General features: G+C 36.7%; 2 protein-coding genes across 3 annotated transcripts; both read left to right on the forward strand.

Moving 5' to 3' along the window:
* Window positions 1–910: 910 nt before the first annotated feature.
* abi3a (ABI family, member 3a) lies at window positions 911–11,706 on the forward strand. 2 transcript variants are annotated; one of them, XM_073857227.1, is made up of 11 exons: window positions 911–1,158; window positions 1,859–2,029; window positions 4,465–4,644; window positions 5,553–5,611; window positions 7,793–7,888; window positions 7,992–8,287; window positions 8,409–8,528; window positions 8,763–8,894; window positions 9,975–10,070; window positions 10,314–10,436; window positions 10,610–11,706. In XM_073857227.1, exons 1-11 carry the CDS (start codon window positions 1,027–1,029, stop codon window positions 10,771–10,773), a joined length of 1,569 nt encoding a protein of 522 aa, XP_073713328.1. In that variant the 5' UTR covers window positions 911–1,026; the 3' UTR covers window positions 10,774–11,706. The 2 variants fall into 2 exon arrangements, with proteins under 2 accessions (XP_073713328.1, XP_073713330.1); XM_073857229.1 differs by lacking the exons at window positions 8,763–8,894; window positions 9,975–10,070 and having other exon boundaries at window positions 918–1,158.
* Window positions 11,707–12,964: 1,258 nt separating this feature from the next.
* Window positions 12,965–15,653, forward strand: LOC129436006 (uncharacterized). Its single transcript, XM_055193801.2, has 4 exons — window positions 12,965–13,077; window positions 13,834–13,878; window positions 13,961–14,186; window positions 15,120–15,653. The coding sequence occupies exons 2-4, from the start codon at window positions 13,853–13,855 to the stop codon at window positions 15,195–15,197; spliced, it is 330 nt and encodes a 109-aa protein (XP_055049776.1). The 5' UTR covers window positions 12,965–13,077; window positions 13,834–13,852; the 3' UTR covers window positions 15,198–15,653.
* The last annotated feature ends 2,485 nt before the right edge of the window (window positions 15,654–18,138 follow it).

An 18,138-nucleotide genomic window follows, 5' to 3' on the forward strand; every position in this document is an offset into this window, starting at 1 on the left:
TCTGTTTTTACAAAATGCCACAGAAATTTGACTGAATGTAAGTGTGTGTGTGTGTGTGTGTGTGTGTGTGTGTGTGTGTGTGTGTGTGTGTGTGTGTGTGTGTGTGTGTGTGTGTGTGTGTGTGTGTGTGTGCGTGCATATTTTTGTCAAAACTTGTTTATTATTATGCTGTCATGTTTTATTGTGTTTCATTGTGCTACTTATCTGTATTTTTTGTTTTTGTTTTAAAGTCTTAAATAAAAAAACTAACTGCAGTTTGATTGAAATTAATTGGAATACACAATCAAAAAACGAGATTTTGAAAAATTTACTACTACCGTATCTCGTTTTGGAACCAGACTTTTTATATATTTGCTCCAAAAGGTGGAATATTGAAATTAAAAGTGGATAAAAACAATACTACTTACTTCATCTGTTATAAAAATGAAAATCATGTTTTGGAGGCAAACAAGTCAATATTTCTGACCAGATCTCAGATCTGTCACTTGGAATATATAAGACAGAGGATGGCAAATATATTCATATAGATCTATATGCAAATATCAAACTCCACTGCTGCTTATTGTATAAATAACTTATTTATATTATTTTATATACTGAAAATCACATATAAATACAAATAGTGTATATGCGTATAATTACTACATACAAGGGTTAAATACGATCGCAAGGGGGCGTGATTTCACCACGCACGCTGAAAGGGAACAGAACAGCGTTTCTTAACAGTTGGTGAAATATCCGCAATGCCATATAGTAAACTTTCAGAAAAACAGCAAATTTAACTCTGAATGTAATGCGATAGGTTTAAATCTATTTCTTTTTCAATACTTTCTTAAATGTGGCAGCGTTCGTCTGCTGACTTGACATGAGCACACACGACGCTCTCACGCGCGCTCTCTCTCTCTCTCTCTCTCTCTCTCTCTCTCGCACGCTCTCTTTTGACCTGAGTGACAGACAGATATCACTGTCACTGCTGTACACAAGTTTCCGGAATACAGCTCAAAGTGTCTTTCACTCTGCAGCACAATGAAGGAGCAAAGCTACAGCGAAGAAATTACAAAAATACTGGAGGAGGCTCCTGCAGCTCGACAAGCGCTTCTTGACAACTACAACAATTTATACAAAGTAGCCGAATACTGCGAGAGCAACTACCTGCAGGTAAGATCTATCACAATACACATACACATTTATAGTGAGCTATAGACAGAAACATACACTGATGTAGATCCGTTTGAAACACGTGATTCGGAGTATAATATAAACGTTGAAATCATCATATATATTTTTTCACAAGGGTCACACTTCTCTACAGGCTGCAGGTCTACAGAATGAATGCAAGCAGTAGTCAACAGATTTAACGTGTTAAGTGTGATAATGTGTTGTTTGATATATAAAATAAATGAAGTCTACCGTGTCTCAGTTTCCCACTTTCCGCTCACTTTGTACATTAGACAGGACAGAGAAGCAAGAAAAGATGTCACAGTTTCACACTTGTGGTTGTGTACAAGGTTCACTAGTGCTTCATTCTGGCAGTGCAGCAAACAGTTTTCACAACAATATGTAGTTAGAAATCAGTGCTGTACTTCTTTACAAAATGTTTGGTACCGCTGCTGATTTTACATAAAGAAATTATGATAGCCTTTTCAGTAGCAGACATTTAATATAATTTGTAACTTTTTTAGGAAGTGTAATTGATCACATTTACTAGTATGTATGAATATGTAGTATTCAAGTTGCATCTGGTGGTAGTAATGTGAAATAAGATGAAGTGTTTTTATCCTGGTTGTAGCATGTATACAGTAGCAGGTGTTGTCGCTGGATATAGCTGATTTATTAAAGTAATGTTATTTCTCTGCAGTCTGGTAATGACTCCAAGAAAGCACTGGATGAGACCAAGGCCTTTACCGCCCAGTCATTGGCTAGTGTGGCCTATCAGATCAACGCACTGGCCACCAATGTGTTCAAACTGCTGGATTCACAAACCATGCAGCTCCGCAAAATAGAGTCCTCCATCAACCAGATCGGAGAGGTATCTGCCCCTCAACACATGCAATGCTATGTCTTTGTGGACCCTGGAAAATATAAGTTTACAGATATATTAAAACATTATTCAAATTTTATATATTAATCAATTCTTGATCACTGTACTGTGATCTTATTATAAGTCATTTTAGTTAGTTTTAGGGTCAAAGTGTGATGCAGTTGTGTTCACATTTAGCTGGCTCCACAATGTCGCACTCATTGTAAAAATGGAAGTTTGTTTTTTTAATTCAGCAGTTTATTAATGGGCTTGTTCCTTGTTTTGCATCAGTGCTTCTTTTGTACGTGCATACAGGGTTTGGTCTCTATTTTAACATTTACATTTTATACAAACTTGTTTTATTGTTTCTGTTATTACGTTTTTAAAGGGACAGTCCACTTTTTAAAATGTACTCATTTTCCAGCTCCCCAAGATTTGGACATTTGATTTTTACAGTTTTGGAATCTATTCAGCCGATTTCCGGGGCTAGCGGTAACACTTTTAGCATAGCTTAGCACAATCCATTTAATCTGATTAGACCATTAGCATAGCGCTAAAAAATAACCAAAGAGTTTCGATATTTTTCTTATTTAAAACTTGACTCTTCTGTAGTTACATCGTGTACTAAGACCGACAGAAAATTAAAAGTTGCAAACTAAAAGTTTCTAGGCAGTTATGGCTAGGACTATACTCTCATTCTGTTGTAATAGTCAAGTACTTGCTGCTGTAACATGGCTGCATGAGGCGCAATGATATTACGCACTGCCCGAAAAAAGTCCCCTGCCATTGAAAGTTACTAAGAGGACTATTTTCGGCTGCTTTTTGTCATTTCATTGCGCCTCCTGCAGCCATGTTACAGCAGCAAAAGTCCTTGATTATTACAACAGATTGAGAGTATAGTTTCTAGCCATATCTGTCTAGAAAATCGCAACTTTTAATTTTCTGTCAGTCTTATTACACAATGTAACAACAGAAGAGTCAAGTTTTAAATAAGAAAAATATCGAAACTCTTATTATTAGCGAGATGCTAATGGTCTAATCAGATTTAATGGATTATGCTAAGCTATGCTAAAAGTGGTACCGCCAGACCCGGAGATTGGCTGAATGGATTTCAAAAAGGTAAACATCAGATGTTTAACTCTAGGAGAGCTGGAAAATGAGCATCTTTTCAAAAAATTGGAGTGTCCCTTTGATATGCCTAGCTAGCTTTACATAAAACAACAAATTCATCTATTATATGCCTTTTCTCTTTAGTCTGTCACATTTAAAATTTACATTTTCATGCATTTGGCAGACGCTTACATTACATTGAAGCTTTAGATTTGATCAGTATGTGTTCCCTGGGATTAAACCCATCACTTTTTGTGTTGCTAACACAATGCTGTACCAATGAGCTACAGAAAGTCTGATAAGACTTTATCACACAATGGTGACTGTATCAATGTAAAAAATGTGTCACCTTGAATCTTGAAAACTAATTTAACTAAATGTGTTGTAAATATGCTACTTCTGCTTAGCCAAAGCTAAATGGAGCACAATAGGAAACATTTAATGAAGCTGCCTATTTGGAAATCATGTATCTCTTGGTGAAGGTTATCTTAATGTAAACTCCCAAGGACAAAGTACAGCAGTAGTACCATCAGTAATAGGTGCTTGCTGTTTGGGGCCCCCTGTCACCAGGGTGATAATACCCCATGCCACCCCGTCCCCCTGTCCTTTTCGATTCCCTTTGGCTCATCTCACTGCGGCTGGGACTCCAGAATAGCATTCCAGCTCGCTATGTGCCCAGCCTGCCTAACCAGGTCACCTGAGGGCTAAGAGGGGTAAGCCAGCTCCCAGACTTGGAATGAAAGGGCCACTGTTCTCTCGCTCACAAGCAAAGTTTGAACCCTGATTGATGTCCTCTATTGTCTGCCCTGCGCCCAGGAAGAGCTGTAACAAAGCAGCCTGGAATAATGGGGATTCTTCTCACACTGTCTGGGGGCTCAGAGGGGAAAGCAAGACTAACATTTTAGGAAGTACTTAATATCCTAGCATGCCCTCCTTACAGAGAATCAGTTTCTGCCAATCTTTAGACAGGAAGATGAGTGGATTTGACCTGCTGTAAGCTTTGGATTGTGGTGGATGTGAGCACTTTTAGATTATACTCATAAATACTTCATATGAATATACACAAAAACTTCCTCTCAAATATCAACTAAATGTTATTAATTGGTGGATGTGAGCACTTTTAGATTATACTCATAATAGGAATATACACAGCAACATCCTCTCAAACAGTGAGTTATTTTTCACAGAATGTTCTTTACGTTATGATTTTATGTAGAAAACAGTAAATCGCAAATAAAGCCTTTCACAGGTAGGGTCACAATTAATAGCCACTTTAAACAAACAGCCTTAAAAGTATGAATCACTTATTAAAAAAAATATGTGATTGTATGCAGACGGTGGACATGCACAGAGAAAAGGTGGCCCGTCGAGAGATTGGGGTTTTCACAGTCCCCAAGAAGCTACCACGCAGTCACAAGATTGTCCCCCCAGCAAAAAGTAAAGATCCCAAGCCGAAATACTCCCGCACACCCATCTCCTTCTCCATACTGGACTCTGTAGGTCATGGCATTAAGGTGAGCACACAGTCCTCTTCTAAATCTGTGATTCGATTGCGTTGGCATTGCATTACGTTGGAATATTAATCTATTCCTAATGTAAATCAATTTAGCTGAACAAAATTTAAAATAACATTTTAGCTGTTTTACAATTGAACGTTTAATTTTACCCAATCGTAAAAGAGGAATAAAAATCGAAAAAGTATTTGTACAGTTTATTGTTGCAGTGTCACTTGACCACATCCTGTTATGAAGACTGATCTCAATTAAAAGTGCACACACACTCACTCACAGCAACAGCACATCCAAATCCCTCCTGTACACCCTTCTTTCCCCTTAAACACAAAACACACAGTTGGCTGGCCACCAGCCATCGAGCAGCGTGGGAAAACCTGCAAGAGTCAGTACTTGCTACCCATGCTAAGCTACTTCACTGGGACCCTGCTAGGTCCTTATAGCAGTAAAAACACAAAGCTACAAAAACTGTATCCGTTAAGTCTATCACTTTTGCGAAATCTTATTCTGTATGCATATAGTCCTTTAGCCATATAAGGTATTTTCCTAACGTTCAATTTTTTTAAAGTGATACTGCCCTAAAAAGTATTTGCACACTTTTAGATATAGTTACAGTTCTGCAGTATTGTAACACATACGACATCTTCTCGCATTGCAATAAATAGCAAAATATTAAAGCAAGCGAAACATGATGCTACAACTATTCTCAGATCAAACTTCTCTTTTCTGTGCTTTATGGATTGCTTTTACTGTAACTTTAGCATCGTTAGTAGATGCATAGTCAGTTAAAAGTGACCGAACTGTCCTAACAATTTTTGCTACTAATGTTTATTTTGTCATTTTATGATTTGGTCAAATAATATTATCATTCACTCACATAATTTGATCACATCAGATTTCTTGTTTTTTAGGATTCGGGGCAGCCACAGTTAAAAACCGCGACCATGACTCGTAGCAGCAGCATATTGAGGTGCGTCTACTTCTATTCTGGTGTTTCTCATCTACTATCTATTAGTGACATTTAAGTTTATTCTGGATCAGATCCTCTATAGAAAATGTCATGTTTTTTTGAAACACTTTCAGACATACCTATACTAACCCTAAACGTCCCAGGCCTCTGTTCCTCTTCTCTTTCAGCCAGGAAGTGATTTTAGTTTTACTCTACCCACTTCCTCTTTGCAATGGCTGAAAGCATGTCTGTCTGCATTGTGGAAACGTCAGTGTCTTAACATGCTCACGGGACCACAATGTTTCCTTTCACTATAGCGCAATTCACAAGTTGTTATATCTCTGTAACTGTACTGTATATATTTATGTTCTCTGTTATTTATTTGCGAAATGACATTTCAGAAAAGTTGATAAAAAATGTATAAAAGGGGATTTTATTGAGATTTATTGATCTTGTTTATTCTAAAGAGCCAGTAAGATGCCAATTTTAAGCATCCTATCACTGTTTATAAGTCCCGGACAACAGGTTTAAATGCATGCAAGGTCAAAAACACTGTAATTTTCTCAAATTATAAATTTAAAATAACCCCATTTCTCAGGGATCCCCAAATGATTCGCGTGAAGCCGTTCAACGACTCAGTCTGCCTAAACCCCACCTTTCAGTAGCCTACTCTGCTCTGATTGGTCAACTGACAGGGTCTCTGCACAGACCACAGATCAGTGGCACAGCCCAACAACAGTGCAACATGTATTGACCTAGTGCTAACATGATTTACTGAGAAGACATTATCGACATCAATACATATCATTCATCATTAATCCAAGCAATAAAAACGAGGATAGAAACTAACATTTTACACTCATTTAAGCATTTATGTAAGCTAACCGGTTTATAGCAAAACCTTAAGTGAGCATTCGTTAGCCGCTTGCTAATGTGACTCTCTGCCAGTATATTAAGAGTTTAAACAACGACATCATTCATCATTAATCCAAGCAATAAAAACGACGATAGAAACTAACATTTTACACTCATTTAAGTATTTATGTAAGCTAACCGGGTCATAGCAAAACCATAAGTGAGCATGCATTAGCCGCTTGCTAACGTGACTCCCTGACAGTATATTAAGAGTTTAAAAAACACCATCAATACACAACATTCATCATTAGTCCAGGTTATATAATCGACGACAGACATTAAAATTTTTACACTCATTTAAGCATTTATGTTAGCTAACCAGGTCATAGCAAAACCCTAAGTGAGCATGCGTTAGCCGCTTGCTAACGTGACTCTCTGACAGTATATTAAGAGTTTAAACAACGACATCATTCATCATTAATCCAAGCAATAAAAAAACGATAGAAACTAACATTTTACACTCATTTAAGCATTTATGTAAGCTAACCGGGTCATAGCTAAACCGTAAGTGAGCATGCGTTTGCCACTTGCTAACGTGACTCTCTGACAGTATATTAAGAGTTGAAAAAACAACATCAATACACATCATTCATCATTAGTCCAGGTTATAAAATCGACAACAGACATACATTTTTTTACACTCATTTAAGCATGAAGCTATAATCATACTTACAGGTTGTGGTTAGGAGACGCATGTTGTTCCAAATAAAGTGGGGACTGGACCATCTTTCATTGCCAAATGTCTAGTAAATCCCTCCATGGAAAAGTAATTTCAACCACTTATTCTTCATAGCCAAACTTCTTGTATATCCTTCCTTGAAAAAGTAATTTTAACCACAGATTCTTCATATATCTTTATCCTTTCGTAGTGAAAACAACACAAACTGAAAACACAGCGTGATATGATGTTTACACACTAACTAGCTGAAGTCTCTGTGGGCAGGTCATAGTTTTCGTTTCTCCCGGGCAAGGCTGTAGGCAGAGATTATTATGCAAAGTGTTGGTATTACGTGGATAAAGTCAGGCAGGAAATTCAATCCATATGACGACTCGTTTCAGCGATTCAGAGTCGATTCCCTACTTTAGAAGCCAATAACTTTATTAATCGTGCACTTTTTGGTTCAACTACTTTGCACATTGTTTACATTGATGGACGGCTACATGACACACTGCAATACAAGATCATTTTGGATCTGTGTGGCTCTTTAAATATTTTGTTTGACTTTGATGATGTCAATGCAGAACAAATCATTTACTATTACGTGTTATGTTTGTATATCCATTAAGTCGAGGCGGCCGTCCTCCAGAGCCTGTCCAGTGTCCTGTGGTGCCCACTTTGTCTCACGGATCATCAGTCACCTCACTTAATGAGAAATCTATAGCGTAAGAGCAGATAAAGGCTTTAATTATACGTTTCTGTAACATTTCTGACTATAATCGTATCACAGTATGTTAAAGTAACGTTAAATTTGTTTCTTCATTTCAGTTCAAGCTTTGGTATAGCCGTACCACCTCCAGTAGTGCCCAGTTGGCCGGCCAGCTCTGATGGTGACATCGTGAGCACATTGCTGGATCAAGGTCCACCTCCTCCACCCCCACCGATGGAGTTAGAGGGTGAACAGGACCATGGGCAGGATTCTGCTCCACCTCCCCCTCCACCTCCTCCCTTTGACTGTACTGACGTCCCTCCGCCTCCTCCTATGCCCCCTACAGTAAATCCACCTGATTCCAGCAGCGTATTGAGCATACCACCTCCTCCACCAGCTCCACCTCTTGAAACAGGTGTGTGCCTGTCATGTCATGCAGTAGTTTCATGTTCATTGTTCACTGCTTACTTAAAAAATTAAAAACAAATATAACGTAGAATAATAATAATAATAATATAAGGAACATTTTTGTCTAGTGGCCGAGGAGAATGTATTTTCTCTACCAGGACCGCCCTGTGACATGCTTCCTCCACCAATCTCTGATGGTTTTGATCTTCCTCTTCCACCACCTGTATCTAATGATGTAAACATCGAAGGTACAAAAATGCATGAACAAGTATTAAGAAACAAGTATTCATTTTAGTTTTGAACTGTATGCTGTTCCTTTATCTTTTTGAAATGATGTTTCCGGTTTGGCTTCAAAATGCTCAGTTTCGTGATTAATCATATGCTTAGACATTTAACTGTGGTATTTCTGTTGGTATGGCTGTTTCTGCAAATTGATTTAATCTTTGTTGTGTTTTTCACACCTCTGTGTCTTCCTTACTCAGCTCCGCGCTCACGGCGGTCACGAGTACGTCGACATCCTCCTAGCGCTCGCTCTCTCTCTCTAAGGGTCCGCATGGGCCCCAGTGCTCGCTCGCTTTACACACGCTCACTTTTTCTGCCTTCCGCTCAATCACGTAAGGCCCTGCTGTTTCCTGAGATCTGATTTATTAAGGCTCTTACCTAATTCGTATTTTGATAGCAAAAAATGTATACCATATAACATATCATTTTCTTTAAGTTATCATTTAGGCATCCCTAAGTTGTAAAGACCATTTACCGTTATTAAAGGATTAGTCAATTTTCTTAAGGGGAAGGTCCTGATGGTTTGCTCATTACCATGTCATCCGGGGTGTTGTTGTTTTTCTTTGTTTGGTCGAGAGGAAGTTGTGTTTTTTGGGGAGGGCATTCCAGGATTTTTCTCATTTTGGTGGACTTTTGTGGACCCCAACACTTCACAATAGTTTTGATGCAGTTTGGGGTTGCGGTTTCAAAGGACTCTAGATGATGAGGCATAAGGGTCTTATCTAGCGGTCCTGTGACGCGCCAGCGCGACCTCAAGTTATTGTGTAATGACGTCAAAGGTCACGTATTACTTATATGAAACGCACATTTGCCGACCATTTTAAACAATAAACTTACACAAAGACATTAATTAGTATCATTCCACATACAACAACGTCGGAACGGTCCTTTTTCTCTACACTTGTAAACACTGGGGCGTAGTTTCGCAAACGTCAACCGTGACATGACATGATGATGTATTACGTGAAGTCACACTGGCGAGAAGTTGTGGTTTAAAAGTGGATATTTTTATTTTTCTTGCCAAAAATGACAATCGTTTCGCTAGATAAGACCCTTATGCCTCGTTTGGGATCGTTTGGAGTCCTTTGGGGCTGCAGTTTTGGACTGCATTGGAGCTGTTAAGTGTTGGGGTCCATTAAAGTCCGTTGAAATGGGGGGAATCCTGGAATGTTTTCCTCAAGAAAGCATGGTTTCTTCTCGACTAAACGGGGAAAAACATCAGCATTTTGGATGACATGGTGGTGGGTGAATTGTCTGGATTTTTTTTGGGAAAATTGACTAATCCTTTAATTATGTTTGATAAAAGCTCAGAAACATCATAGATTTTCAAATTATTTGTTGGCCCTTGAAAAACATTATACACTTGATCGTATTAGTTGTATGTCATTCACCTTTTTGTAAACACCTGTCAGTCATGATACCCCCGCCCCCTCCATATCCACCTCCTCTGGCTCCGCCTGTTTCATTGAGCCCATTGTGCAGGATCCCTGCCCGCCTGCAGCACCTGGGTAAGTGTGTGCTTATGCGTGTATCGTGCATTTCTCTTCTCTTACTTCATATCTGCCACTTCCTCAGTTTGTGCTTTAGCAGACAAAATGACCACACCTGCTGATAAAACAACACAACATTTCATTTGGTGCCTCTAACAGACACAGAAATCACACGCAATTTAGCTTTAAATATGATTGTGATCATATAGCTCTGGTCTACTGTTTTCAGCATGTTAATATTGTGTGATGGTACACATTTAGATCTTGAGATTCCTGCTCCGCCCCCATCACCACCAGTGGGTTTTGACAACTATGATGAAATGCCCCCTCTACCGCCCCCTATTGATTATGACACATGTGCACCAGCTGATTATTTGGAGAAAGGTATGGTGCTGTTTACTTCTCATTTATTCTGTGCATTATTTTTACATTATAAATAATAACATCATAGTAGCATCATTAATGTGTTTTTATTGACATCTATGCTTTTGTTTTTGTGTGTTTTTTAACATATACAACACTACTGATTTCCTATTGTAATTCTTTTTCCTGCCAAGTGGTGGCACTGTATAGCTACGACACAGGCAAGCCAGGTGACTTGGTCTTTCAGGAAGGTGATATCATCTACGTTACCATCAAGAATGAGGATGGTTGGTGTGAGGGAATACTGAATGGAGTCAAAGGTTATTTTCCTGGCAACTACGTGGAGTCAACCGCCTAACTGGCCGTAAGAATCTAATCAGATCTGTAAATATACAATGGTGCCCATGACATTTCAATTCGTTTAGTGCCGTAAAAATACTTTGATGCTGTGCACTGAAGTTTTAGTCTACTAAAATGAAGTATTTCCAAAAAGCATTAACATGTGTTGATGATATGGAATGCACATTTATTGAAAAGTTTAGTTTTGTTTAAATCATGATAATGATTTTCTGAAATCTCTCAGGACTTTGGTACTCTCTAAAAAATGCTGGGTTGAGTCAAAAAGGGTCGAGCCAAGCTGTTGGGTTAAAGTAACCCAGAAAATGTTTATATTTGACCCAACAATAGGTTAAAACAATCCAGCATTTTGAGTTGAAACAACCCAGCATAGGTTAAATTACAACCATCCCTTTTTGACGCAAAGCTGGGTTGAAAATAACCCAACATTTTTTAGAGTGTTTGTTTTAGTTACATATTAAGAAACATAAATTTTGCACGTTTAGCTGTATTTAAACATTTGTTTAATTTTACCAAGCAGATTGTAAATGTTTGGTATTTCTAAAAAATATGTTTTCTTTATTTGTTTATAAAGGCTATTGTGTACATCACATAATGGCGTAATATATTTGTTGTTTTGTTTTTGTGTCATTTTTCTGCCATACTTTAGTTAAATTGTAACTGTAAACCTTTGTCAAGATAATGCAAAATGTATAACATTTATTTACGATTTGCAAATACAGTATTGTCCAGTAACTTGTTATAACTCGTGGTTGATTTTTATATGTATGTCACTTTCACAACTCTGGGAATGTGTAAGAATAAAATCTACACTTGGATGTACACAAAATCTTAATAATTTACAATATCACTATTTGCTGTGCCAAGTTTGTATTTACAATCCAAGACATGAATATGTTATTATATGTAATAAAGCTCTATCATATTTACATCAGTTTTAAGTAAGCAGTTACCTTTTTGATATTGCAAAGATCTTATCTGTTCATAATAAACTAGCTCCTCAACATCAGCAGCCACACATTTTTCTTACTAATGATTTTATATTAGTCAAAAGTTTCACAATTCTTTAATTTTCTTTAAAAAAAAAATCACATTTAAGGGTTAAAAGCTGATGAGATATAAGCACCCCTACTGAAAAATCCAGCTAAGACCAGCATGGGCTGGTGAGCTGGTTTTGGCTGGTCCCCAGCTTGGTTTTAGCTGGTTTTGCTGGTGTAGGAAGCTGGTTTTGCTGGTGTAGCAAGCTGGTCTAGGTGTGTTTTGATCACATTTTAAGCTGGTCTAGCTGGACTTAGCTGGTCTTGCTGGAATACCAGCTGGCCCACCAGCATGACCAGCTTTGTCAGGCTGGGAGGTCCAGCATAAACCACCTAAAACCAGCTACCAGCTTATGCTGGTTTTAGCTGGATTTTTCAGTAGCGACAATATGTTGTATTTGGATAAAGCGCTAAAGGAAAACAGGATCATGAAGTGGATCATGATGTTTACCAGTTAAATCTTAACTATATTAAAGGGCACCTATGGTCCTATTCATGATTTTACATTTCATTTGGTGTTTACGTGTGTATTAGTACATATTAGGTTTATGCAAAAGGTACAAACCCCAGAGTAAACAATGACGCAAGTTATCGTCTCCAAAGTAAATCTCTTTTCTTGGACTACAACAAACACACAGATTGTAGGCAACAGTTTACTTTGTCTAACAGATTGGTGATGTAGACAAAGCCGAGATTATCATAATTCCTCCCACTTGGACTCACAGTAAATTAACTGTTAGCAACCAAATCTTTCAAACAGGGTAAGGAGCATCACATTTCAAGCTGACGTCAGAAGTATTCAGGCCAATCACAACGTACAGATTATCTGGCCAATCAGGTACACAGAGTTTTTCAATTTGATGAGTTTTGTACAAAATAAGTGCATTTCAAGAAGAGAGTGAAATCTGGAGCTACAAAAATGAATGGTATGTGGAAAATAATGTGTTTTTTGTACCATAAACTATGCGAACATATTGTATTATACCAAATACACAAAATAACATTGTTTTTAGCAATGTAATATGTGTTTTTTAATCAGCATGACTTTGTTGTTTCAGTTTTTATGATTTTTGTTTAAGTGCTGCAAAGATAAAACTGAAGGTTCTGACACGGAAACACCTGTTCTAGGATCTGTGTCTTTAAATGTCCGCCCGTTGCCATAAAAGTGTACAAACTTCACTGTCGCACTTTAAACCCTCCCTCAGATAAGAGTCACTGTGAAATCACAGCAGTGTCTACATTAGTCCTGTAAGCACCTGTTTATTAAGGTAAGAGATCTATTTGTTATTTGTTCGTCAAGTGCTGTGTCGGTTTATAAAATAAATTCTTAAGTACCACACTTAAATATGTAAAATTTTTCGTTTTCGGTTGGCCTCACAGAAAATCACATGTGGATGATGTGTACCTGGTCTTAGATACATATCTTTAATCTTATTCTCTTGTAATTTTGAATAGAGGATTTATTTTCTGATTATTCAAACTTTTCAGTATTATCGAGCAACCGTTTAAATTTGTGATTTTTAGTATTTATGCCCTTGAAACTTAAAAAAGATGCTCTTTGAGTTCTAGGAGAAATCAAAATGGCTTCTGTAACCTTGTGATGTCAGTAAAAAGATTTCTTGTTAAGGGTATAAAGCACAAAAATGACCCTTTTTGTTATAATTTTATGCATAGGCCTACAAAACAACATTCTGAAAATGACAAATTATCAGGTGAATGGAAATTAACAATGTGAAGTATGTTAAACTTTCCTTTTATAATACAGATATTGACTATAACCTTGTAAATCCATGCCTATTATAGCCAATATATAATTTCCCATTCAGGTCAGTAGGATATTTGTGCTTTGACGTCATTATCTTGACTCATTTGGTTACAAAAGTTTATGGTGGAGGTTAAAGGCGGTCATATATTGTACATTTATAGCACACTTTAAATGAAAAATGTTTTTAAGTGACAGATTTTTGTTGTTTGTTAACATCTTCAAATAAGAATAAAAAATAATATTTTAAATGTTTTTTCAGGGTTGGATCTGACACAAAAATGAATGACTCCTTTTCAGCTTTTCAGTATGTAACTCTCAATCCCTTATCTTCCTACACATTATTTTGCTTTTATTTGTCCACCAACCTTTCATTGTCTTTTCCCCAGGATTTTCATACCTACCTTTATCTGTTTTACTTTGATAATGTGCTGCGCTGGCTTTTGTAAGGTCTTCCTACGGGCCCGTAAGGAGCATCTTCAGCGGCTGGCGGCTCAAGTTCGGGAACAAACACCTGTCTATGTCATTCCCATCTCTGTGTCCGAGGATGATTTGCACAGACCCCCGCTTTACAGCACAGTGCAGTTCTATGACCCACCTCCTGCTTACAATGAGGTATAATAATTGCTCTCAGGTGTAGGAGTTTTTAGGTGTGATCAACGTTTTGCGGAGCTGTGCAGACCAATCTGCATATTAAAGTACAGCAAGATATCCTACTGAAATGGACAATAATGAATACATTGTGTTCGTAGATTTAAAAAAAGCTTTTCTTATTGATTACGGGCAGCTTACTAATGATAAATGTGCAGAGATATGATAAAAAAGCTTAAGAATAATATAAGAATATCGAAAAGAGATATTGATATGTTTAAAATATAATGATAAATCACATACTTAATATTATTTGTGGTGTTCCACAAGGTTCAGTGTTGGGCCCTAAATTATAAATTATTTGACCTGTACATAAAGGATTTTGTCCGAAGTATTTAAACCTTTAATAATAGGAATGCTAATGATGATACAAATGTACATTTTTCAAATTAAATTAAATGAAAGAAAAACAAGGTTCATCATATTTACTCAGCAAAGTAACAACAAAGTTAGTCAATGTTGAAATAGTGTATGAATAAATAAGTTCAAAATGTGTTTAATTTTTATTAAACTAATATTTCTAAATGTTATAATTAATCATAAATAGTGTTTGAAGGATTATGAACCAACCAATAAATACAGTATATTATGTATGAAATTACATGCTTTAAAACTTGGTGATCTAGTTGACTTCTATAATTCAAAAATAATGTATAAAGCATATATCATGAAAATTGCCTGTGAAGATCCAAAGTAAAATTTTGTTGAAGAAGTTGTACTCTTACAGTATACTGTGATGTCATACAGCTATCAGTCTACATACCACCGCATGATGTCGAACACACTTTATAACTTTAAGGAACTGTTCAGAATTAATTACACAATAATGTACTTTTTTATTTGAGAGTTGTTTTGTAATTTGTTACTCTTCTGAAGTGCATGTTTTTGTTTACATAGGTAAAACCTGAGGCCTTTCTGCAGGAACCCCCACCTACATACAGCGAGACTTTCTCTTCTTCACTACCACATTCATAAAACAAAATGCTTTTACAAGAACTTGGACTGGTAGAGAGAACAGAGAATATATTAGGGAATGTGAGGAAACCTTGCATCTTCATGATTTTTAAAAGTCACTCATGCTGCTGCTCCTTACCCTACCAATGCAAAGTTTTAAATCATAAGAGAGGGACTTTTATATTGGATAATAAACTGTGATTCTGCTGAGATTTTAAGTCCATATGAATTTTTAAAGGAGCTTATTTATAGATTGGGCAGCTTTACAGTTTAAAAGTATATGTGTTGTAGTTTGTAAATATTTGTAAATATGTACATGCTGTACCTTGTTGCTACATTTATTAGTGAGGTGATGTTTTTTTTGTAAACGTTAAATGATAAGTGGTTGACTGTATGTGTCCATCAGATTTCTTTATAAAAAATGGGTCCACACACACTGAAATGACATTTTTAAATAAAAAAATTCCTTAAAGAGCACCCATCGTTCAATGCACGATTTTACATTTCCTTTGGTCTGTAGGTGTGTATTAGTACATGTTAACTATATGCAAAAGCTACAAACCCCAAGATAAACAATGACATCATGCCATTATATAAACATTATGACATTTTCATAATTCCTCCCGCTTGGACTCAGCCTGTAAGGTAACTCCTGTTAGCATTGCATTGTGAGCGAATCTTTCAAACATGGTAAGGAGCGCCACATTTGCGGCTGACGTCAGAGGCCAATCACAACGTACAGATAAGCTGGCCAATCAGGGACACAGAGCTTTTCAAATCAATGAGTTTTGTGCAAAATGCATGAATCTGGAGCTACTAAAATGTACGGTATGTGCAAAATAATGTGTTTTAACCATAAGCCACGCAAACGTATTATACCAAATACACAAAATAACGTTTTTTACCTGCAAAAGAACTTTATTAACCCGTTGGAGCCGTGTGGATTACCTCTGTGAAGGATGAATGCACTTTTTGGGGAGTTAAAATTAGAAGTTGTTTCTTGATCCCTGTTTTCTACCATTATAAAGCTTGGAAAAGCAAGGACATTTACTAAAATAACTCCAAATGTGCTCGTCTGAAAGATTATGAATGTATGTATCTCAGATTTTGATATTTGGCTGGAGTATTCCTTTAATTTTGCAGTAAAAAAATGATATGCTTAAAAGAAATGTATAGTCAAAACAAACAGGATCATCATGCTTAAATGACTTATGTTGTTGTAACTTGACATCTGGTGATCCAGAAGAAAATTAAGGACTGAATTAATAAATTAATGTGGAAAAATGTGAGCATGTATGTAAAAACACAATTGCGATTGAATGTTTTCTACATAAAATCATCATACATAATGCAAAGAAAACATCCTACGAAAATATAACCTTGATATCTTTTATATTAACTGAGTAAGGTCATGTCAAACATTGAAATCAATGACTGAAATCATTGATGCTCTTAATCTTATTAGATTTTAAGACTTTAGCCTGGATTTTAGAGTCAGGGTCACATGTAAGCTGTTTGTGTCTTGGCTGTAAATATTCTGTGTAATTTTAATTGGAAATGAATGTTAACCAGTACAAAGTTCAACGTTACGATTACTTTACAGAGTTTTAAGACAGTGGAATGAAAGTATAAAACACGCCCATGGTCATCATAATCTGAAACTACGTAATGTGGGCCTCATGACTGAAGTGTTCTCGAAAATCACGATAATATACTGTCATAAACTTCAGTTGGTTCCCTGAAACAATCAAGTCAATAAAATAAATTGCTAAAAAAACCTCTTCAAGAGCAAGGACAACTTAGCACAGACAATGACTATAATGATTTTCCATAAATAGCAGCCATATCTCGTCTGTATCTCTTCTGTACCTCATATTTCTTCTGATTGCCAGACAGTCATTCACTCATTTCTGTGTTGTGCTGTGACTGCAATCACCTTTTTGATAAAGAGGACGAGATCTTCACGTGAGGGAAATAAAAATATTGTGTGTTAGGGATGTGTGGGAGCCGCAGTAGCCATAAATACCTGACGAAAACAGGTGAGGGTATACAATTCTTTATATTAGACCACAAGGTGGTGCTGTAACTGCACAGTTAGAGAGCTTTTGTTCAAGATCATTTAAACTATACAAAATGACTCATCTCGGGAACAGGGGATTTTTATCATTGTAATATATCATGTGTAAAAGATTTACTGTATTGGCCAAAAGTGATGTCCAACTTCTTTCATCTTTATTCAAATGTAATGTTAAGGATAGCCTATTAAATGTTTTGTTTGGATGTCGTGTAGCTGTGCTCAGATTGTAAGCTGATGTCTTGGCAAAAAATACAATTTACTTCAATGCCCAAAATGACATCTACTGCTACTAGCTAGAATTTTATTTTTGGGGGTTTCCATCTTAAAATGAGGGGGCAACTCTCATATAGCTTAACACCTGTACGCATTTAAAACAGCATATTTACTTCACCGTTTCAGCAGAACATGAAGTAGACTCAGATGATATAGATGGCACATTTTCTTCTTCTCGCTCATCTTTCTGTGCTTTTTTGAAAAAGCGTAATATTGTACTTTGCAAGCCAGCTGCCATTGTCACCAAATAATAATGAACTCTCATGCAAAGATGACAGCATAAGTTACGTACAAACAACACGTGACATGAGCTAATCCAATCAAGTTTGAAAACATCTGTCAATCAGACTAAGAAATCAACATTTTCTTATTTTATTTAAAGCAATTGGAAATCTGAGGGGGGCAGACATGTAAATGAGGGGGCTAAGGCCCACCCAGGCCCCCTCGTGGCTACTTTTCTACCTCGGGGCTGAAATTACTACACTTTTTATACTAGGGTAACTAAATAAAATTGATTAAGTTCAACAAAAATTTTTTGTTTAAATGTAGCTTAAATTAATTGATTGTAACCGCTTCCCTTAAAAAATGGAGTAAATTGAATGATTCATTTTT

Source organism: Misgurnus anguillicaudatus, chromosome 19, assembly GCF_027580225.2.
Source record: "Misgurnus anguillicaudatus chromosome 19, ASM2758022v2, whole genome shotgun sequence".
Taxonomy (NCBI): domain Eukaryota; kingdom Metazoa; phylum Chordata; class Actinopteri; order Cypriniformes; family Cobitidae; genus Misgurnus; species Misgurnus anguillicaudatus.

Bases quoted from the DNA above. Each gene is read 5' to 3' on its own strand.
- abi3a (XM_073857227.1), top strand. From the start codon at position 1,027: ATGAAGGAGCAAAGCTACAGCGAAGAAATTACAAAAATACTGGAGGAG. The intron at 8,529-8,762 runs GTACAAAAATGC...TTCCTTACTCAG, and splicing joins TAATGATGTAAACATCGAAG to CTCCGCGCTCACGGCGGTCA. The intron at 10,071-10,313 runs GTAAGTGTGTGC...GTACACATTTAG, and splicing joins TGCCCGCCTGCAGCACCTGG to ATCTTGAGATTCCTGCTCCG.
- LOC129436006 (XM_055193801.2), top strand. From the start codon at position 13,853: ATGAATGACTCCTTTTCAGCTTTTCA. The intron at 13,879-13,960 runs GTATGTAACTCT...TCTTTTCCCCAG, and splicing joins GACTCCTTTTCAGCTTTTCA to GATTTTCATACCTACCTTTA. The intron at 14,187-15,119 runs GTATAATAATTG...TTGTTTACATAG, and splicing joins CACCTCCTGCTTACAATGAG to GTAAAACCTGAGGCCTTTCT.